Source organism: Taudactylus pleione, unplaced genomic scaffold, assembly GCF_031769625.1.
Source record: "Taudactylus pleione unplaced genomic scaffold, aTauple2 ptg000120l, whole genome shotgun sequence".
In the NCBI taxonomy this organism is placed as follows: Eukaryota; Metazoa; Chordata; class Amphibia; order Anura; family Myobatrachidae; genus Taudactylus; species Taudactylus pleione.
The window spans coordinates 9,572,651-9,597,569 of NW_028284522.1; the positions used below are offsets into that span (position 1 = coordinate 9,572,651).

Sequence of the window (24,919 nt, forward strand, 5' to 3'; positions counted from 1 at the left end):
TGTTATGCACAGCATGTGCCGCCTGTAACCCTCCTCCTGGTGCTATTGGGCTCAGGGGAAGGGAAGGGGCTCAGCTGTGCGGCACAGGACCAGTGCTGTGAAGTCTAGTGCCGGTCCTGTGTAAATGTGTAGTGCTGACCGCACTCACTGCGGTCGGCACTACACTGGCTAACTAGGATGGCCCCCCCCCAGCGCCCACGGCACGTGCCCCGCTCGCCCTGCCCTAGTTACGCCACTGCTCACTATTCACACAGATGACAATCTCCTTTGGTCAATCCAGTTTCAGTGATCACATACCATTAAGCCATTCAAAAGCTGTAAATAACAGAGTAGAAGTAAATATGAACAATCCCATGATAATTACTAATGCAATAAATATGTATTTCACAGTATCATCTAAAGCAGTTCATTCTCTGAATAATAATATCAACAGCAAAAAACAAATTATAGCAGGTATTTGTTAAATACTCTACTAATTTAAATGTTTAAAATGTACACAAAATGAATATATTATCACATGATGTCTTAGACAGTACTAAGCAGCAATATAAATTGAATTTACTTACATAATTCATACATTCTTCAAATAGAATACATAGATCTTATAAAGAAAACATTAGAAAACAAATTTTATTAAAATACAATAAAATATACTTCTAAAATAGGAGAAAAAAATGGAAGATAATATTATGCCATTAAAATATATATTTTATAGTCTCAAAAAAATAGTTATTTTGTTTAAACTATTAGAATACAAAAATGTTATCACATAGACTGCAGTTACTGTAACAATAAATGCGAGAAATAGCAGTAAGATAGAAAGCTTTTAATAAATTTTTTCCTTTCATTTATATATAGAATTTGATGGCAGATAAGAACCACTTGGCCCATCTAGTCTGCCCTTTTCCATGTATCAAAAATGACTATTATTCATATCATTAGATGGTATAATTGCTAAGGCTATGACATCCTTCACTCTTCCTGCATCTCACCCCTCTGTGCAAATTGCCACCTCAATAATCTACTCCCCTCTAAACACTGATGAGCTTTTTTCTTATCATTATACATTAACTGTAGCATCCTCAACCTGTCACCATAAAAAAGTTTGACAAACACCCTAAAACTATATTTATCTCTCTCCTTCTGCTTCTATTAACTGGTGATATATTGCCATGTCTAAGCCCCACACTCACATACAGCTAATTTACCATGGTATAGAAATCCAGCTAACCTCATAAACATCACGTGTCTCCCATCACCCTCTATATCACTTAAATGTGTCTTATGGAATACTCGCTCTGTCAGTAAACATAATTCATCCACGACCTCTTTATCTCAAACAACCTTAACCTTCTGGCAGAAACATGGCTCACACAATCAGACAATGGTTGGAATATTACTGTCCCAGTATTGCACATTCACAGTTCTATTACAGGTTCCAACACTCACATTTACATTTTTTTAAGTACAGCCTATCGAGATTATTATCCCATTCTCTCTGCATGTTACCATGATCTATCGTCCACTTGGGCCACACCAACAATTTCTGGAATTTGTTTTTGCCTGGCTCACTCACTTTTTATCCTCTGACATATTTACCATCATCATGATTGATTCTAATACAATATATCTATTGATAGTCCACATTCTCCTTTTGACTTCAAACTACTTTCTCTAATCTCTTGGCCTCTCTCAGTGGACTGACACCTCTACTTCTGCCTTGATCTTGTATTCAACAGATTATGCTCTGTTTCTGAATTCAATAACACTCCGTTCCCTCTCTCTGATCACAACCTTATCACCTGCACACTCTCCTCCATTACTTCAAACTGTGCAGTGAACCAAGCCTCCTCAAACCTGGAGAAAAATTAACGCAATTGATTTTCAACAACTTTTGGAACACCAAACTTAATGTCCCAGCTGAATCTCAGTTACATCCACTTAACAACAAGTGGAGTTGCTGCTGAGATGTGTATGACTGTGAATCGTTCATAATTGCTGAAAGTTGTGTGTGAAGAGATCCATCCGAGATCCATCTGAGAAGTGGACTTGCCTGCAACTCTGAATCTGACCATTAAAGGCATATTTAACACAATCCGCATCTCAAATGGGATGTGATAAATTTACCCAAATTCTTATTGCGCTATTTTAATACATTGCAAGGATGTATCAAGTATCGCATGTATGGACAGAGTTTGCGAGAATGCTTTGTGCATTTGATTACTCTCCTCGCATTTCTTAGGGTATTTTTTGCAAATAACAACATACTTGCGCCTGCGCCTCCACCTCTGCCCCCATTCCCTTGCTCAGCTTACACTTACCTCCGTTCAGGTAATCAGTGAGCTCCGCTGTGATCCAGTCATTTGATGGCTGTGCGTGACCCCGGGCATCTGATTCGTGCAGTAAACTGAGGATGCTGCCGACACTTTACAGCATCTCAGTTTACCGATCAAATGAACAGGGCACAGTGATTCAATGACCAGGTCACCGAGGAGCTCACAAGATCACTGATCACCTGAATGAAGGTAAGTGTGTCTTTTATTTTATTTTTTTACTGTGATCAGCCTCTGGTCTATCAGACACACATACAGTAGCTGATTACAGAAGCTACTCAAGGCTCAGCCCTTACTGACAGCATTCAAGGAAAGCTGAGCTAGAGTAGGTGAAAGAGGGAGGGGGGAGTAACCCTGCTTAATGATATTTTTTTTTACAATTTCTTTTGGCAGATCTGAAGCAAATAGCATATCTCATTTCAAGTGTGAGAAATGTGATCTGCTTACTAAAAAAAATGCAAATTAAGGGCTTGGAGTATTTTTTTTTTTTACAAAAACTGCTCCAAAAGCCCTTTGGTAAATCTATAAGTGATACTAAAATAAGGTGAAAAGGGTGTGAACACTCATTTTCACACTATTTTAGCAAAAAATAGATTGATAAATAGGACCCTTAGGGGTAAATTTACTAAGGTGCCGATTTCTATTCTATGTCATCCGAGACCAATCTCGGATGACATCGTCCGGATATCTGTTTCATTTTGAACAGGTTACTGAATTTACTAAGCTGCCGAGTTCCTGTCATTTGTGTTGTTCGATGGTGTAATCATTCGTTGTCATTCGTATTATTCTCTTCTATTTACCGTTTGGTTTTCATTAACTAGAATGAACAGATGCATGCACGGATCAAAGAGATCTGTGATACATGCAACTGTGTGTAAATAAATAAACACAGAAGCACGGACAGGATCAGTGAGATCCATCTGTGATTCTGTGATAAAAAAATGAAAACCAGTGTAATATTAGAAAAATAAACGGCGTGGCCCCCTCCCCAAAAGAACAACCAGCACCAGGCTTTGGAGACACAGTACTGGTTGTGCTAAATACAGGGGACAAATGACGTAGGGGTCCCCCATATTAAGCAAAACCAGCACCAGGCTATTCAGAACCAGTCCTGGTTGCCGAAATACAGGGGACAAAAGCCGTAGGGGTCCCCCCATATAAAGCGCAACCAACACTGGGTTCTGATCCGGTCCTGGAAATACAGGGGAATAAAATGGTAGCCCAAGCAGCTTCTGCTGTTTAAAACGATTTGCAGCATGCCTATATTCACAGAATATAGGCATGCAGCTTATCATTTTAATCAGCAGAAGCTGCTTGAGCTACCTATTACGCATTTGAAGGTACAAAGTCGCACAAAAAGACACTCTGTGCTACCGAGTCATGCCACGGCATGTATGACTTCGCCATCGGCCAATGCTGACCATGCTGTTTCATGACCTTGGTTTCTTCCATCATGGTGGCAGAGCCTAAGGTATCTCCATCCTGCTCAGAAAACTCTGCCATGCTTTGTTTCTCTTTGTAACAGGAGAGAAGTGTATGCATATGCTTAATCCCCTTTTAGTGGCCACAGATTTGAGTTGTCAATGATGGTTAAGTATGTTCAGATGTCAAACTCGAATTGAAAAAGGTATTCTATTTGAGATTTCTATTTGGGTTCGTTTTAGCATCTTTTGCGGCCGATTTGCACTTTATTTCGGCGGCTATGACAAATACAAATCCTTATGAAATTTTAAGGTCCTATTGCTTTCTATGGCAAAGTGCTGCCGAGTTGTTCCGATGGTCTATGTGTCCGAAAACATGTTACCGGCCAAGTTACAGTTATTGTCGGCAGAGTTTTAGACATCGAATGGAGCAAAGTCTGCAGAGTTTAGCCTTTAGTAAATTCTGAATATGCATTTAATGAGCGATTACCCCTTAGTGTTTACTTGCAGTATAATTGTTTTAATGTGTTATTTCTCCCTTAAGAAGAAAATTTCTTTAGATCTAAAAGTCTCCTGAACTATTTATTATTTAATTTATTATTTAATCACTTTATATTAACACTGTATTAATTATTTAATTTTAAATTATTTAAAAAAAAGGAGGTGAAGCACACTGCATGTATTTACACTGTTTATTTTAAATGTTTAAGGAAAAGAGAGTAAAATAATCCTTCTAACGTTTCCATTCTCTATTCACAAAATAAAACTGGAACTTAAACAAACATAGATACAGTCAGGATTACTGAAATAATGTCCCTGTGTTCCTCTATTGTCATCTTTTTGTAGCCAATAACTAATCAAAGTGAACCCCCATAAACCCCCCTGATGCTCATAATAATATCTACACCCACAATCTCACATTCTGTGAGCAATGATCTACTAAGCTACACCCATCTAAGAAGAGAGTGGGAGAGTTGACTTTAAACTAGGGATGTGCAGGCTCGGTTCTACTCGGTTCCGTTCGGATTTTTTTCCCGAATCTTATTGGGTTTCAGCTGTCACGAGTTTTGGATAGCCAATAAGATTCGGTAAAAAAAAACGAACGGAACCGAGTAGAACCGAGCCTGCACATCCCTACTTTAAACCCAATATATTTTAAACCCAGAGACCATATCTATTGTTGAGTAACTAACATTTAAGAGTTAATCTTTTTTTGTGTGTGTACTTGGACTTGTTCTATATGCTTGGTTGGGTTTTGATAGTCTATGATGGATAGGGTCTCTTTCTGTCACTGTCTCTTTGTTTCCTGTCAGCTTTCCCTCCAACCCTCCCCAAGTTGCTAGTTCTGGGTTACCGTTACCATTATTAGGTTCTGGATTACCGTTATTAGGTGTTTGTGGTGATTGTGGTTTAGCTGGCAGTGGTGAATGGCTATTGTTATTGTTTACTTAATTGGTGGTTTGGGCTGTGCCTTTCCTCAGTTTGGTGATGCTGATGACCCTGGACCGGTTTGGCAAAACTGTCTGTCTGTATTGGTTCACCATAATTTGTCCATTTTCCCCTATATCTGTGTCTGTGTCTTTATTTACTAATGTTTTTTTTGGAAATGTTAAAGGTTTTAAGGAGGTATTTGTAAGCAGTGTTTTCAACAATGGATATCAGCCATTAGGGTGTTTAGTGTCTAGGAGCCTTATTCAGATTGTGTGTAAACCAAATGGTTTGTTCAACCCCGATATTTAATGATCATCACATGCGCATGTCCTGGTCTCTGATTGGACCGACAGTGGCAGTCCCCCCTAAGCTGCAGCATGATTGAATGGCGGGGATGGGAAATCACAGCTTGCATTCCAAAGAAACGGGGCTATGTGGGCTTCATTTTCTAGGAATGCCAAAGTCAGGGTCCTGCATCTGCTGATGCAGATTTACTAGCCTCGCAAGCGGACAAAAGGTTGTTATTCTGATTAAGTTTAGAATCCTGTACGGACCTCTGGGGGTATCCCGCTGTGCGCACACCAGGACCCCACCACACCACAGCCCCATAACAGGAACGGACCAGGTTCCCAGTTTCATTATCTATATAGTTTGTACAACCACTGGACACATTATTTCATTTACATCTCATTTGAGTTATGAGAATACTTTGTTGGTTATACACATGCGCATTGTCTCTCTTATCTATATTACTATTGTCAATGTGGTTCAACACTTACAGCTATTACAAATGTGTTAAACCTTATTGTCCGATAGTTTTCTTATATACTTGTTACCCAGATCCTCTTTGGTAACAAAAGGGTTAAACACCACAGCAGAACATATGCTAAACCCCTGTTCCACTTAATCAGAAACAACCCCATCCGCCTTAATTTTTGACAACTGCAACCTTCTACTTTGATTTAACTGCAACCTTCCCTTTGATTTATTTATTTTTTCAATATATATGCTGCAAATTGTGATCTGTGATACTCTCATGTAATGTTATTCAAATGTTTTTATGACATACTATGAACATGAAACATTGTTTCAGCACAGCATACATTGCAGAACTAAACAACAGTGTCTAGTAGAATAATTATTTTTTTCTCTTATAAGAACCTTTTTAAGGTCACATTAAGGCTGCTGATATTTGATATAAGCATTCATGATATTTTTGATAGGATTGTATTCATGAGGAATAATTTGCAGTTTTACCTCAATTTGTGAAAATTGTAATATTTTCTATAGTTTTATTTTTTCTTTAGCTTATTCAGGCCTGCAGGACATGTATTCATGCTCTCTCATTTACTGTCTAATGTCATAGACTAATGGAGGACAGCAGAAGTAATAACTCATCTTTATGCAGGCTCTTTCTATCCCTACCTTATCTCTATTAGTTTACAGGAATACATAATTAAATCTCTCATCCATCATTAACTGTTTTAAACAAATATTGGAAATCAGAAGTCATAGTACACAACCTCTCATCTAACTAAGCTTATTGTGGAGTGTTTGTGACCCTGTCATGCCCTGTTCACTGTCCTTGCAACAAACGGGTGATAGCAGAAGCCACAACACCCTTTGCAACTTTTTCCTCCCTCATTATATTACAATCTTACCATTGTGTTCCATTTGTTCAGAGATTACCACATCATTTCTCCAATCATGTTGATATATACTAGATTATCTGTTACATTATTTCATATATTCAAGACTGTGGTGTGGTCATTATTTATTAAGTGTTGTGTTTTTCCACTTTACCATTTTCTTAATTCATTAATTGTTATTGTTATATGTCGCCATTTTTTAATATGATTTCACTGTGTAGTATCTTGATTTTTATGTAGTTAATAATTTTTTTGTACCAATGCTAGACCAATTGATATACAATAAACGTTACATTTTAAATTCATGAGCAAACCATTCAAAAATGTTCCCTTAACAGGGTGAATATTTTGCTTAAGCTTAGGCTTACTGAGATGGCCGATGGTCACAATGTTGATCTGATACTGTGTCTTCGGACGCAGACATGGACTCTGAGATGCCAGCAGGAGGTGTCTTTATTCTGCATATGCCTCCTGCAGCATTATCATATATGCACACAGAAGCGCTGCTGTGTGCATAAGCATAAAACTCTGAATTTAAAATAGGCACAATTCTAGATACATACACATTTTGTTATGCAAGCACAGGACCAAGATAAACATACAATATGTATGCTATAAAAATTTATACATCCAACTTTAAATGCTGGACACATAACAAAGCAGACACAACTAGAGCTATATGCCCTCGGTTTTGAAATCCAAATTATTTTTAAATTCTATCTGCTGGGGGGAAAAAATTGTTAGAGGACTGTGCTGGGCTACCTGTATTACTAGCCCCAGAGCAGACTGGCTCTCTCTCGAGATCTCATCTTTGACATGTGCTATTGCACATGTGTGGCTCCACCACGCATCTTTCTCCTTGCACCCTGAGACTCCCCAGCATTACACAGCATATAAAGTCCCCACAGGTTACCTGTTACACTGTGCCATCACCACTTACACAGAGGTGCACACAGCTACTTAGCAGAAGTGTGTATGTGTTATTACCATCTGGCACACTACAAAGCCCAGCATAGCCAATCGCTGAAAGCTGTGTCTAGCATCCAGTTAACCTGTACCTATTTAGCCCTGTGTCTACAGCCACAGGTATCTCTACTTGGTTAATAAACCTACACCCTGGTTAAGCCAATCTGCTGTGTGGACTCACCTCCATATGCACACTTACCACACTCAGCACATTAGCCAAACTCTGCCAATAACAATTAGCACACATTAAAGGGATTTCTTTACATTTTATATTTATGGGCATATTTATTATAATGTAAGATGTGTCCCTGAATATTAAAAATATTAAGACTCCTTATTGTCGCATATTGCAGCAATAAAGTTTTTTTTTCGCTTTAATGTATTAATATAAATCGCCAGGACAGGGCTTCGATAAGAACCCATCTCAGCGGTCAGTAAGAAATGAAGTGATCACATATGCGATCACTTCCACCTATGGACACTGGGCGGCTACTGCACAAGCACGGCTTTCCAATTGCGCATGTCTTATCTATGCAAAAAAGAACACAATGGTCATCTCAGATACCGCCTGCTTTCTGCATTACATTTCAGGGGTACCTAATTCTGGTCTTAACATGCGGAAACAGTAGTTTCCACATATTTTAAGGGCAGAATTGATTCATAAATAGGTTTCTGATTCATGTTAATGCTGGCCATACACGCTACAATTATCGGGGCGATCCGCCTGATATCGGCGGATCGCCCCGATAATTGTAGCGTGTGGGGGGGCGACCGAGGGTTAAATATTGCTCGGTTGGGCATGCCGGATTGTCCAGCATGCCCGTCCAATGCGATATTTCCCGGTAAACTGTCGGCCGCATCGGGCAGTGTATGCCCAGCCACGGCTGACAGACAGACATTTCCTGTGTTCCTTCCTACGGAAGGAACAGGGAAATGTCTCCTCCCCCGGGGGCGGAGCGCGGATGTCTGCCGAATACACTGTGAGAGAAATCTGACAGTGTATGCCGGCGACATCTGCGGCTGGCAGCCAGCCAGATAAAATGTCTGTCGGTCTTACAGGCATTTTATCTGGCCGTGTATGCCCAGCATAAGGAATTGGCATGTATTGAGGGAGTGCAAACATATAGTAGTAGTTATATTTTCTGTATCTCTTGTCTTCTGATTTTATTGCACTGTTATAAGGCAGGAGGAAATCATAATTATGCACATGCATATGTACTTATATAAATAATTTAGCATATCTGCAACTTAAGACTTTTGACTGTTTTGTATAGAATTGTAGAATGGAAGAGTAAGGTGGTGAGTAAGCCTAGGCCAAGGCCATGTTCACATCATTGCAAATCAAGACGTGAACAGATACTGTATGCAGATATTTCTATTAGGAGGATATAAGGCTTCCTATCCAACCCTGCAGCCGGCGGTGGCCATCGCCTAATATGACTGATTGCAAAAGGATAGGTGGGACAGAGATGGAAGGGGGACCCAAATATAGGCTTAGTACAGTAAGGGTATGTTTCTGTAATTGGGTCAGACGCAAATCCACACAGAGACACATATACAATACAGTACATTTGATTTCCAAGCAAAAGGGCAAACAAACACTAGTATCAAACACATGCCAAATACATTTTTACTAGCATTTAATAATGTTAAAAACACAAACATACAGCTAACAGAACGAAGGGGCGGAAATAGGAGGCAGAAACAAAATACAAAGGAGGAAGGCCAGTTCGCGTGAAAATCTATAGGGCTGCCCATGCCTGAGGAAAAAAAGGTAAATATAGAAAACATATCATCGCTATAAATTCCATTTGAACTTAATTAAAAACAAACATAAACATAACAGAGATAATTACAATTATTTAGATCATGTAATCAAATGATTTTAGATATTCTGAGAGGCAGGATTAACAGGGATGAATTCATTACAACATACTGCAGCAAACAGAGATGAGACCGTGGAAGTGTTTGATCTATAAACAGATCAATTAACCCAACGAAGTGTGCATATTAACATGCTACAGCTCACGGTTTGTATTGGGTGCCTATAGCTTTAGTCGACCTGTCAGAATCCACGTTTTCCGCCTTGGCACAAGGTACTTATCAGCGGTGATCTCTTTATCTCTAGGGTGTTTTCACTGACTACCAGGGACACCATTTACACAGATGGTAAGACCAAGTGGCTTTCACTTACAATTGCTTTCAGTTATTTAGATTTGCCCCTTATTTGTTCATCTACAGTATTTAATCTTTCTTGTGCTAATCCTATGTGTTATGTGTAAGAAGAGATATTGTGCCACATGCATACTGGGAAGTAAATCACACATATTGGCCCTTACGCAGATTTGTACACCCCTTGCCATCCACCTGTCCCCTATGTTCGTTTACTACTAGTCATCATCATCTATGCGCATTTGTACGTGCTCTATACAAATTGAAAAAGACGTGCCTCCACACAGATGTATTGTAGATCATGTCCAACTCTGCCCACAGTTGTGCCAAATGCCAATACGCCATCACTGAGCTTGCTTACGTCCAGTTACAACCCAGCATAGCCGGAGCAGGGCAGCACTGCTCCCTGTGCATGCCCTGCCCCTGAACACATGATGTCATACTAAGGGGGCTGGGCTACAAGCACTGTGAAGTACAGGACTGCCCAGAGCATCCTCAGGAGGACGCCCCCGGCGGCTGTACAAGTCCTGGGCAGCTTAGCAGCGGCGATACTGGATGAGAGGGTGCCATTCCAGGCAAGCTGCAAGCCAAATGCAGGGGCTGTGGGGCAGAGATGGTGCCTCTCCAAGGTCCCTGCGCCCTGGCACCGCTTGCACACACCTAGTTACAGCTCCGCAACCCAGTTTCACATTTATAGTCATAAGTGTTGAGATTAAAAGTGTACTACTGTGTATGTCCAGTACTTGTGTGTGTCTTTTTGTGAAGCATGCACAGTGGCAAAATCAAACTTACATACAGTATGGTCCTCAAACAGCTATATGTTCAACTGCGCATCCGATGCAGATACATAGATATTTTTTGTAAAACTGAGTGGTGGGGCCCATTTTTTGGTCACATGCCAGGGCCCATGGAAATACTAGTTCACCATTGCTAATACTGGGAGCGTCCGGCATAAGTTCTGTGTATGGTGTTATGTATGGCGTCTAAAATAACATTGTTTAATGCATCTCAAACAAGCTGACGGTGCTCTATACCCTCCATGACCTGTTATATCATGCTTCTTTTCTCTAGGGCTGTGGTCCACATCCAAGTGAACGATGTAAATGAATTTGCCCCAGTATTTAAAGAAAACACATACAGAGCAACAGTGACTGAGGGTAAAATATATGACAGCATCCTGCAAGTGGAGGCATTGGATGAGGACTGCTCCCCCCAGTACAGCCAGATCTGCAATTATGAGATTGTTACAAGTGATGTGCCGTTTGCCATTGACAGAAATGGTGAGTGTTGTGTAATACTTGAGCACACATTTTATGCACAGTTGTCCTCCCTATTTTGACATTTATCACATACAAGAGATTTAGATGGTCATACTTTTGTATTTACTGTATTGTGGTTCTTGCTACTACTTAACACTGTAGTGTAGGGGCACAACACTCAATCTCCCCTCCCTATAGAATTAATTGGTGAGGGGGGGGTGTTGGGCTTGTTGATGTTATTGCACCATGTGCTTCATATGCTCCCATGTACTAGTGTGAATGTTCTTTGAAGCCGCACTTAGGCTCTCATTTCTGCTACTGAAAGCCACATGGATTGCTCTTTCTGCAGTCCTGACACTTATTATAGGTGTAGGCAGCCTGTGGAGTTGCAGATCATAACATACCCTGTGTCCCTCTCGTGTAGAGGTCCTTTGGCACAATAAACTGCTGTCGATAAATAACATATCACAAAGCACCCATGGGCATATTAAAGCTGCTAAATAAGTAAAATGTAAATTAAATATATTTATATAAATAAATGTTTAACAGCTATAACAAGAATTTGTTGTGATGTGACACCTATGATGATGGTGCTTATGGATACAGTTGATTATACTATTATTTCTTAATCTGTCTCGAATATCACACAAAATGTTTTCTATACTTCTATATGTCTTCATATATATATTTATATATGTCTTCAGTTACTAATTTCTATGTGGCCATTGTGAAGTAATTATACTGGGCTGAGATGTAGATGCAATGGTAGGTAAATAATATACATGTCACTTTATTCACTTAGGTGGATACATTATTGATGCTTTTATATGCGCCCTGGGCTTGGACAATGCTGTGTTCACTTACAAATTTATATATCATTGCTGTGTTAGGAGAATTGTATCTATTAATAGACTTTTACAAAATAATGTTTATGTATCTTTTTTTTACTGTTTACCGAATTGTTATTGTTTGCATAAAAGTGCATTTGGTTTTATACTAGAGCATAAAATAATGTGGAGGAGGCACAACAGGAAACTGAAGACTTTGATGTACCTCATGTAGGGCTTGATACAGTTATATGCAGCTGCTTTGCGAAAATATGCAAATATCGCAGCCACCGGGATTTGTATTGATACTCCCACCTGCAGCTTTGCAAATCCAAGCATCTGCGTAAAAATTTGCAGCATCTGCCTAAAAGACACACCATCGATCGCATATTGTTCAATTGTCGCAATCCATGGTCCGCAGAATGCCAGTGAAAAGTGAGATGCAGTGACACATCCCGAAAACAGTTGCGTCATGTCAGCGTTTTTGACATCCACTCCCCGTTACCTCCACTGCTGGCCTGTCCATCATACTGCGAGTAAAAAGTCACATCGATCAATTACGGTGAAGTACTTTGGCTCATGCTCAGTGCGACTTAGACGCATGCGCAGTTCACTGATAATCACTCAACTGTGAAAACAGCAGCATAGCGTGCTTCTCCTATCAGGTCAGTAGTCACCTGATTCACTTGTTCAAGAGGCTCTTTGTAAAAAAAACCCCAAAAAAACAGAACTGACACATCCATGTCACGTGACGTTTTCTCAGTCTATAATACATCCATGTCACGAGATGTTTTCTCAGTCTATAATACATCCATGTCACGTGATGCTTTCTCAGTCTATAATACATCCATGTCACGTGATGCTTTCTCAGTCTATAATACATCCATGTCACGTGATGCTTTCTCAGTCTATAATACATCCATGTCATGTGAAGTTTTCTCAGGCTATAATACATCCATGTCACGTGATGTTTTCTCAGTCTATAATACATCCATGTCACATGATGTTTTCTCAGTCTATAATACATCCATGTCACGTGATGTTTTCTCAGTCTATAATACATCCATGTCACGTGATGTTTTCTCAGTGTATAATACATCCATGTCAGATGATGTTTTCTCAGTCTATAATACATCCATGTCACGTGATGCTTTCTCAGTCTATAATACATCCATGTCACATGATGTTTTCTCAGTCTATAATACATCCATGTCACGTGATGCTTTCTCAGTCTATAATACATCCATGTCACGTGACGTTCTCTCAGTCTATAATACATCCATGTCACGTGATGTTTTCTCAGTCTATAATACATCCATGTCACGTGATGTTTTCTCAGTCTATAATACAGCCATGTCACGTGATGCTTTCTCAGTCTATAATACATCCATGTCACGTGATGCTTTCTCAGTCTATAATAAATCCATGTCACGTGATGCTTTCTCAGTCTATAATACATCCATGTCATGTGAAGTTTTCTCAGTCTATAATACATCCATGTCACGTGATGTTTTCTCAGTCTATAATACATCCACGTCACATGATGTTTTCTCAGTCTATAATACATCCATGTCACGTGATGTTTTCTCAGTCTATAATACATCCATGTCACGTGATGCTTTCTCAGTCTATAATACATCCATGTCACGTGATGTTTTCTCAGTCTATAATACATCCATGTCATGTGAAGTTTTCTCAGTCTATAATACATCCATGTCATGTGAAGTTTTCTCTGTCTATAAATAGCACCTTATTTTTTTTTTTTGCTGCCAAATGAATTGAAAGCCCTTATACACTTATCACCTTTTTGCCGTATAGTGCGAGACGCCTGGCGCAATCCCCTTAATGCATGATTTTTCCTCAATTTTGCTACTTTTTCCCTCAATTTTGCATCTTAGTTCGCGAATACCATACATGGTACTTAGGGCCTGATTCAGACCCGCTTGCAAGCGCTATTCGCTCGCGAGCGGGTCAATGTTAGGCCACTGCGCATGCCGGGCCGGCTCCAACGTGCGCATGCGCGAGACCCGGCTAGCAATGGGCTCTCCGTTGCTCCGGGTCTCCGATGGGGGTGGCTTCACAAATGGAGGCGTTCCCATGCGAACGCCTGCCGTTTGTGGGCGGCCCCACTGACATCACCAGTGATGTCAGTGGGTGGGAGAGCTTCCGGCTCTATTAGAGCCAGAAGCTCTCTGGGGCTTGCGGCCACGAGACCCTACCACAAGAGTCTTGTCGCAAGCCCAATGGTCGCGATGGTCTTGACCATCGTGACCATCATCCTGGCCGCTGGCAATAGCTGTGGGTGGTCACCCACAGCTATGCGAGCGACCAGGAGGCCGCTCCAAAAAAAAAATAAACGCCCTGATTCAGAGAGAGCGCTCTTTCAGAGTGTCCGGCTCTGAATCAGGGCCTTAGGTTTAATTATTTTTTTTGCACAGAATTGGTGTGAAGTCGCAGATAAAGCACAACGACACATAGTACAGGTTACTCGTATCAGACATATCTTTTTCCTCAATTTTGCATCTTCGTTCACAAATAGTGTACTAGGTAGGTACTGTATATTTGGAAATATCTGTAAGCAATTAACGTAATTAACGGTGCTATGTAACCGATAAGTGGCGGAATGTATTGAATTGCGGATGCAATGCTTTGTACATCCTGCCCTAATATTATTATTTAATTTGATGTATAATACAAAAGATTTGAGTTCTGGGATAAAATCAATCTGAATTAAAAACTCCAGTGGCAAAATCAGTTCTGTATTTTGGAAACCATGGCGTATAGAAGCTCCATGCTATAGGTTCATGTTGTCTTGTGACATCATATCTAAATGGTCAATAACAACCTGTGGCACAAGGAGGAAGTTTACACTAGACTTAGTGGCGGGCAAATACAAAATATATTTGGTCCAATCATGCCAAAGAGGTACAGCCACACCACCACACATATGTGGCCTTTCTGCTTTCATACCAGGGCCTGACATTTCTCATGGCGGTACAAGAAGAAAGGAATGGAAATCCGCACAGAAAGCTAGTATATGACATTCATGTATCAGTAAACAATATAAGGTTATGTTATGCACCCAAGCAGGGTTACAGTCACTCAAATTGGTGGTGCTCCCTAGAGCTAAGAGATGATGTACATATATTGGGAGAGAGAGAAGGCTCTACTTCAGGGGCACTCTTGTATGTAATATTATATAAGTTAAAATATAACTTTTAATAGAGTCAAATTAAAATTGTGTTTCTCTGGAAAATATAATTCCAATGAATCCATACCTATATGTACACTCCATCCAGTGTGTCTCTACTCAAATGTATTCAAGGAGAAATCTCCAAAGCAAAGCGAAAATCTTTACAGCAATAATAAAGAATTACCATTCTAAAAGCAAAATTCTCCTTATGAACTACAGTACATACATTCCGTCATATTTCAATTCCATGTATGTCTTAGTTACGTAGGTATAAGTAAGTATATTCTCATGGTGGCCCTGACTATACTTACCCACACACATGCTGGAATTCACAGCACTGATAGCTATCACTAAACAAAACATTAGCACTAGCATTTCAGCCTATAGGGCGGGATGTACTAAAGCCTATATTGTGGTCAAAACTCTGAAAACCCCTGTTTTCCGAGTTTTGGCTGCATTTCCATATATACCGAGCTCCAGAATGTAATACATTCCGGAGCTTTGACCCATTGGGTAAAGCCATCTGTAGATAGACCCAATAGAAGCCTATTCACTTTTTACCACACTTCTCCCTGAAATAGATCCAATCGGAACCCTCCCAGCGGCGCGTGCGTAATTATGTGCAGGTGCAGAATGACACCAGAGGGATTTCTGGGTCATAAACCCGGAAGTTCCTCTATTGCAAAGGACAGCTTTTACCGGGAAAGCTATCCTTTCTGATTTTAAACGCATTTCTAGATATATAACGGCGATATTATCGCCGGTATAGACCCGATTAGTGGCGGAATATTCGGCAACCCAGATGCAATGCTTAGTAAATCCCGCCCATATTATGCCCAATAGAAACTACAACCATACTATAAGCCAAGAGCAACTGTGTAACAATCATATACTGTTCATGTGGTAATTAATTAGGGGAGAAATTTCAAAAGGAAAAGTAAATGTATTTCCCAGAGCAACCAATCAGATTCTAGGTATCATCTATCTAGTACATTCTCTAAAATGGTATTATTATGGAGAACACTTCTACTTTTCCTTTTTAGACAGTTCAAATAAGGCAGGCACTAATGTGAATGATAAAAGATTCTCTGTACAGTGATGCATTGTATGGTGGCGCTACGTAAATAAATACAGATATGCCCAGCTACATCCTTGCCACTGGCGCGGCAAATTGCGCCATCAACAGCGCGAGATGCGTGTCCATGAGCAAATACGGGCACTGCGTTCGCACCGACGCCTCCATAGGAATGCATGGTGCGATCGCAATGCGCGCCATAGCATAAGATAGCATATGCAGGCGCGGGGTATTGAATGGCCCGATGCGTGCGCACGTTTGTGACGCAATCAGCCACAATGTAACTGGGCGCATCTGTAGTAATAAATGATAATACTGTTGTAGAGATTGTAATAAAATGGGATAAAAAGAGAACAGTTAAACACTTGAAAAATGGAGACTTCCGTCCTGCTGCATTAGACTCATACACAGGCTGTGACCACTGATTGCTCACTAGCAATGCCGGCAATATGAGATACTGAGAAAAAAAGTCTATCAAATGAGAATTGAATTGTCATGAAATGCGGCTGGGGAGCGAAAGATAATATTCTGGCAGAAACCAAATGGTGGAAAAAGCTGGAAACCGCCTTGTCTTCTAAATAACAGCAGCTTTTGGCGTTCAGTAGTTTGGATATTAGAGGAAGGATGTTATGTTGATGAATATGTTTAGGCTCCATATCGTGAGCCTTTCTGCCAACCAAATTCTTCTCTGGCTAATGCACTTATCGCGGGCATGCCAGAGCCGTAACCTTTTACAAAGTGAAAGGACTTTTCAGCATTTGCATAATGAATGATATCGAAATTAGACAGCATAATACGCCCAGAAAAGACCATAATAGGCTGAATCTCCAAATTCAATTGATAACAAATCTATGTCCTCAAAACTGTGTGTAAGAAATTTGTGAATTCTCGGTAGGCTTTACTCATAATACCTTTTCAGAAACAAAACTTATTAAATCATTGTGTGCTTTGTGCCTGAATAACTTTAGTTTTTAATAAGAGTTGATCTTGTTTTAATCAAAATTAAGATTACTGCTCTCATCTCAAAGCATCAGTCTACAATCTAACACATATCTTTTGTGTGTATGTGTGTGTGTGTGTGTGTGTGTGTGTGTGTGTGTGTGTGTGTAGGTGTGTGTCTTGCATTATTAGGACATTATACAGTATATGCAGTTGTTTGAGCTGCATTTAGTAAGAACAGATTATGTGGTTTTAACAATCTCTTAGTGATTTTATGGCATGTTCAATTCATAACAGTACACACATTTATTCACATTTCATTTTGTCATGGATAATTGGATAACAATAAATGCTAAAAATATTCTAACAATTCACATAAAAACATAGCTTAGGTGTCTGTAATGATGAATAATGCATCTATTAATGCCATTAAATAATTATGCTTGGTGAGACTGGAGAAGAACAGTGTTAGAAGTCAGAAATGTCAGAGAGAAAAAATTGTACTTTAGATGTTTACCTTTTAAAAAGAATGCACTTTATTATTATTATTATTATTATTATTATTATTATTATTATTATTTAATCTGACCCAAACTAGTACAGTGAGTGACTGTTATAAAGCAACAGTCTTTCAACCTATTATTTTGGAATTATTTTACTTAGATCTACAGTAGCTGTCAGTGAATCGGTATGTAATATCGGAGGATCAAAAACTGACAGCGGCAGCCCGGCGGGTCGAAATCCTGACAGCTGAAGGTAAGTACCCTAACCCTCCCCTCTTCCCCCCTAATCCTCACTTAGGGGTGCCTAACCCTAACCTTCCCCACTAGTGTCGCACCCTACACCTAACCCTCCCGGGGGGGTGCCAAAACCTGAGGTCCCCCGGGGGTCCCTAAACTTAAGCCCTCCCCCGCGGCTAGACGCTAAGACACCCATAATACCTTCGTTCGGCATGCCGGGTGTCGGGATTCCGTAGTGGGGCTAATGATAGGCGTCGGGATTACGACACCTATCTTTAGTCCCATGTCGGGATGTAAGTGTTGGGATATCGGGGGGCGGGATAGCGCCTGCCGGTATCCTGACTGCATCCAGCTGTCAGTTATTGAAGCCTCTCTGTTATTATTAAAACTAATTTTGTTTTATGACAAGTGCAGTAATGTACTATGAGTTTACTCACTTGCACATAATTATAAAACCCTAGAAAAGTTATGGTCACACTATTGCTACTTTGCATACTGCTCACTGCACCAGCACCGCAAGATCACCAGCAACACCCAGGACAGACGGAAGGAGAACTCCCATCGGTGACCATCATTTATGTCCAAGCCGCGGGTGAAGGGGAATGCTGTCGTGTCAGATATGTAACGGTCTGTTCAGTGCATTCCGCATGTATACTCTGTACACCATCAGACTCCCCCTTAGCCGCGACCTCAGGGACTGCTAAATTACTGCCTGGCCTGCCATCGCAGTTCTGTTCAAGCACTAGCCCGGGCGCTTACAGTACCCTCACCACCACTCCGCCTCTGAGAGAGACTGTCGGCCACTGCAGGGTCGATAGTCTTTTTTTACTTAAAACGTGCGGGTCCGGTTCTCTTGAGGAAAACATATTGCTACATATACTATCATCCTTAACCTTAAACAGCACCAGCTGTACTTTACATATACACCTAAACAGGAACTCTTGCTGGGAATTAAGCTCCAACATGGATACATTGCCTACTGTTTAAAACTTGTACTGTATTTCACAATTGAAATAAACCATTGAGTGCTGGTGATTTATTTGTTTTTTATGTAATTGGACCGGTTTTAATACCCCCATGCTACATTTTCTATTTTTTTTTTTTATTCTTTAGGGTGCAATTCCCCCTCATATTAACCTCATATTTTTATATTTTTTTTTTACTTTTGCAAATTACTTTTTTCTCAATTACCATCCCCCTTGTCTCTCCCCACCATCCCTCCCTACTGTTTTCATGTCAATTTGTCTGTCCCACTCAGATGATTTTATACGTACATGAGCTAAATAAAAATCATTTAATTTTAATCTAATCTATTATTGTCATTACTGTTGCACCACCCAGCCCTAATATTTCCATAGGTGAACGCAAGCTGACTCTTATCTATACTTCTTTTGTTCCTAGGAGAGAGTGGTGACCTCTCTAGCTTGAATAACTCCCATAAATTAATGTTTCCCAATTGTCACAATTTTCTCGTGGCAGTCTTGACTTGAGGGGGTTTCTGGGTAGATCAGGGCTTCGTTTGGCCAACAATTTTAATTATTCAAAATATCTCTCATATGAGCTTTTTATTCATGAAATGAGATGTACAGGTACTGTACAGATAAAGAAAAAATTTGTCCAAAACAATGGCCCCTTTATCTGTGCAACATGAGGTACTTAGGAAGGGGCCATTGTTTTACCCAAACTATTTGCCTTTTTTATGACGTGTACCTATACATTTCATTGCATGAATAAAATGCTCATATGAGCTGTTTTTGGAATAATAAAATTGTTGGCGTGCAGCCTTGTCCTACACTAATTTTAAACATACTAAGGTTTGAGCAGACCTGAATTTATAAGAGTACTGGCCCTCTACAAAGGAGACTCAAGCAAGGTTTGTTACTCACCATACCTTCTTTGGAACATAATGGGGGTGAGACCTATATTGATCCATTTCTGTATGTGTAAATGTTGGGAGGTATGCTGGAAGATCAGCAGGGTCCCTGTGTGGAAGAAAGAACAAAGTGCCCGGGTCTGGGAATGACAAGGGGCCTGGGTCAAGCAGGATAGCATTTACAGAGCCACGGTATTCACAACGGGGCATGGCTGTGCCCCCCAAACATGGCCATGACTTCCTCTTATCGGGGCACAAATCCCATGGTGGCACTGAGGGTCAGAAGCAGATGCTCTGCCAGGTTATTAAACAAGGGTGCAGCTAACAATTTCAATCCAATTCATTTGCAAATACCACTAACTGGCAACAAGTTAATTAATATCCTTGCTAATTTCCTAGGACCAAGTACATTGATAATATATTCAGTACATTGTAAAAACTTTAGAAAGCTACTTTAGTAGCTACATAAAACAGAGTACTGTTACTAACAGCCATGTCTTCCAGAACACACTCCAGGCTTCTTCCCAGCTGTACACTATGGGCTTCATCTATGAACAGAGATGCTTGAAAATGTCAAACTGGATTAAAATTGAATTGAATTTTACCACTATAAAATAAATATGTTTGCAGTACAATCTTCAATAGACCTCAATGCACACTGTGGGGCTGACGCACAGTTACTGTTTTTGCGGGAATCCATGTGGTTTCAAGCGGAAAGCCACACAGCCCACAGTTTTTCTGTCCATAGATGCACAACAATATTAGTATCTGTACTTGCACCAGCCTAATGCTAAATGCAAGAGATCCGTCTGACACAGGCTTCCATTATCTGTATGCATGACTCTAGCTACACTCCCACAAGATAAAGTTTCTGGCAATTTCATGTGAAGCAAAAGCCTGCAAAGATCCGACCGATTCAGTATGAGTCACAGTTTCCCTGGAAATCATTATACATTTTTCAGAGTAAGAGAGGAATGGAATAAGGAAACGACTGCTATAACCATGGGCCCTTGGCTATAAGGAACGGTTACTTAAATCAGCATTGAATCACAAGGCTGAACTATAGGCCACATGGGCCTGGTGCTAACAATGTTCAAGGGCCCATATTGAGAAGGGAAGGAGCTGTGGCCCTGATTCATAGCCGGACGCTCTGACAGAGCGCTAACTCTGAATCAGGGCCGTCCCTGTTTTTTTTGAGCGGCCTCCTGGCCACTCGTATAGCTGTGGGTGACCACCCACAGCTATAGCGAGCGGCCAAAAAGATTGTCACGATGGTCAAGACCATCGCGACCATCGGGCTTGCGACAAGACCCTTGTGGTAGGGTCTCGTCTGCCGCAAGCCCTGGAGTGCTTTTGGCTCTATCAGAGCCGAGAGCACTCCTACTGACATCACTTGTCACTCACCATCAACAGCACGCCCCCTTTGTAGCGAGACTCGGAGCGACGGCTTGGCGCTCGCGAGCGTGTCTGAATCAGGCGCTGTGTCCAGTGCTGTATGGGTGTGTTCAGAGCCATGTGTGTGAGTACACCCCATACACATCAACTCCATTGTCTCCCTAAATACATAAAAGTACAAAAATTGCCTATTTTTATGTGGACCCTTGGAAATGTAGTTCATTCCAACCATTGTTAATATGGCCCTGTTGGGAAGCTGCACATAGTACTTAAACTCTGTATACAATACACACTGGGTTTCTATTGCAGAACCAATACTCTATTCACTCCAGGTTCTGTCTAAAAAGCCTAAACTCATTCATACTCAAATATATCAGACATTATGCCCTTGCTTTCTTGGGAGAAGGCAGGTCTCCTTCACTAACATAGTTGACCCAACACATAACTTAGGGCCTGATTTCGCTATCTCTGCAGATTGAGCGATTGTTTGCCATTGTGCATACACGGATGCCGCACTGCACACATCCAGCAATTGTATTGCAATTACGCATACAGAGAGGATTCACTCGCAAAGTGAGTGACAGGTAGTCAGTATTTGGGGGAGGTAAAGGGGGATGATTAGAAAAATGTAGATGTTTCTGACCATTTAAATACCATTTCATGGGAATAAATTAACTATTGCGATCTCCTTCACAGCATGAGATCTCTAAGCATGTCAGGAGAGCTGCAGTGTTTGAGGCATGTCAGACTTCACTCAGAAGCTGCATAACTGCCCAATCTTGGTCATTATCGATATTTACGTTGTCGTAGGACTCATATGAGTATGCAGCAGTTGGCGTCCCTATGTTCAGGTAAGCTTTTGGAGACATTAGCATGTTCTCGCTATTGCAGTCCGCAAGGGAACGCAGTTGCGATTGCATTAGTGTAAATCTCAGAATCAGGCACTTAATTCATTTGACACCATATTTTCCTGTAACATTATATCTTTTTTCTGTCTAGACATAGACAGCTGCTTGTGTGCTACCCCACATAAGGTGATGATAAGGATGGTGTAGAGTGTATTCAAGTTGTAGTTACCTTTCTGACAGATCAAACTTCTGGCTTCTTTGTTCGGCGGCAACTCCCAGTTTAGACCACGCCACAGCAGAGAGGCAAGGGTTCTTCCACCAGACTAGCACAGTAAATTCACAACCAGGCTAGCATGCACAAGAATGGAATGTTTAATTTCTCTTACGCCATGTGATAATTTGAATAGGGCAGCAAGATGATTGTAATAAATGAAATAAGATTTGCATGTACATTACATTTGCAATAAATTGAGTACAGTCTCACTAATAAACTTGTTTCTTTAAGTCAAATTAATAAAACATACAGAAACTGTACATATACATAAACCTAACATGGGGTCTGATTCAGCAGTGATTGCAATTGCAACTACATATGCAGATCAAGCGATTGTTAGCCATTGCGCATGCGTATGCACTGCGATCATGCATGCAAACAGGAATGCATTGCAGAGTGAGTGACAGGCCATGAGCGTTTGGGGATGGTGATGGGTCGCAGAAACCCAGACGTGCCTGTCCGTGTGAACGCTGTTGCATGGATGTGCATAAATTAGCCACTGCGATTGCCTATGCAGCTTGTGTACTCACTACGTGCAACGAGACTTGCAATTTCGGCTATGGGTCAGAGCTGCTGTAATTGTACATGAGAGGTCGAAGTGCTTCGATGCTACCGATGTATACGCCGGAGTGCGAGGTATTACTGATGTGAGAAAGCAGTAGTGGGCGTCTCTATGCTGGCTGAGCTGTGGCAGGCATTAGCATATTTTCGCAGCTGCATTGCATGTGATTACTCAGCTGCAATCGCAATTGCGATCCTTGCTGAATCAGGCCCATTATATACATTCTGCTAGCACTCTACAAATAAGTAATGGAGGGTCCTTTAACCCAAATACCAATGTCCACTCCACAACACTATGAAATCTGATGAAGACGCTCTAAATAAATGCTGGTAATCGGGTCGCATCTGAGCCTTTGTGTACACAGTTGCTATCTAAGGGGGGTACTTCCTAATGCAGGATATGCCACTGTAAGGGGAGATCTTCTTAATTTAGGCACTCTGTTCCTTTCTGGGACAGTTCTAGTCTCGGAGCTCAGTTCCCGACCCCCGGATTCACGAAGGCTGTAGAAGAAGAAGTCTACTCCCTAACAGTGTTGGGTCTACTGATTAGTTCAGCTGTGTCTGTGAGCAAGAAACAGAATTGTGTGAGATGGATCATATCAGTTTGGAGCTTTACTGAGAGGGAGAGACAGATCACCACTGATGAGTCCCCCTTTTCAGGCCCGGGTAATGAGCTGGACCCAATTTCTTAGCAGGCATTTTCGGGAACTTGGTAGACAACTACTGTATATGAGCTGGGTCTGGGGGGCCCTAAGCCCCTGGGACCCATAGCAATGGTACCATTTGCACCCACTATAGCTATACCCATGTACATCCCATCCAAAGAATAAGTAAAGCTCTCAATTCAACTGGACTCTCTGCGTAGAACCACATGTCTGGTGTACAGTTTCACTTTCAAGTTCCAAGAAAAAAGCTTTTTTGGAACTTGATAAATCACATCATTTCTATCCCCATAATAAAGTATGAGGACTGTGGAAACTATGGTGGCAGAATTATAACCAGGAGATATCAGCAATATCTCTTGCGTTACCAGTTTAATGGCTCCCTTAACTAAAATTTACAATATGTAGGGAAAATCCTTGATTAAGTTATGATGAATAGGCCCCTTAATATACTTCTGCCACTTACTCCTTCTTTCTTAACCTTTATGTCCCAGAAACGTGTCTATGCTGCATCACACAGCACTGTGAAAGAAACATTTCATGCGACAGATATATTATACATTTATAATATATTTTCCTGGTATTTTTATTCAGACCCAGCTTTTATAACAAGCAAATAAAACATCTAGCTAGTTGAAATAGCATGAAGTAGCTGGTATCACTATCAGGGTGAAACTCCTGATGATACTCAGCAGACTTCTTCTCAAGTGTTAAGCTGTAAATATCTGGGCACTCTGGCTGTCTAATAATACAGTCCAACAACCTCTTATTGACTCCACTAATCTGAGAATCAGCAATGGCACATTAGCTTGAAGCAGTGTGCGTTGTAGAACCTATTCAAGGATGAGTCTCATCCTCACGGGCTGTGACCCTCACAGCCTCGAACTATTGTGCTTGCAATTACTGGTTTGTGATGGCAGATTGATCACAACTTCATTTTGTTTTTAATCTTTATGCAAAACAGCATTTTTTATAACGGTCATCTGTAATCCTGCTGCAAATTATGAGATTGTGGCTATTCTTATTATTTTTTATTTATAAAGTTACAACATATTAAGTATCTTGTATATTGAGAAGATCAGTGTACAAATAAATAAATAACAATAATGAGACAGAAGGTAAAGATGGCCCGCTCCAAATGGGCTTACAATCTAAGATGGTAGGGAACACTTATTAAATAAGGTAGTGAATATTAAAGCAAAGTTATGCTTTTTTTGCGGGGGGGGAATAGAGCTTCCGTTTCCATAAATTTGTAATGGAGCCTATTCATTAAGGTCAACAGGCCCTTTATACATGCTGAA

General features: G+C 40.7%; 1 protein-coding gene across 1 annotated transcript in view; it reads left to right on the forward strand.

Moving 5' to 3' along the window:
- Positions 1-24,919, forward strand: part of CLSTN2 (calsyntenin 2) — a 569,746-nt gene that overhangs the window by 242,910 nt on the left and 301,917 nt on the right. Inside the window, exon 4 of the mRNA XM_088472076.1 lies at positions 11,044-11,252. Within this exon, the coding sequence (XP_088328202.1) occupies positions 11,044-11,252 (209 nt within the window). The remainder of the gene's footprint in view (positions 1-11,043; positions 11,253-24,919) is intronic.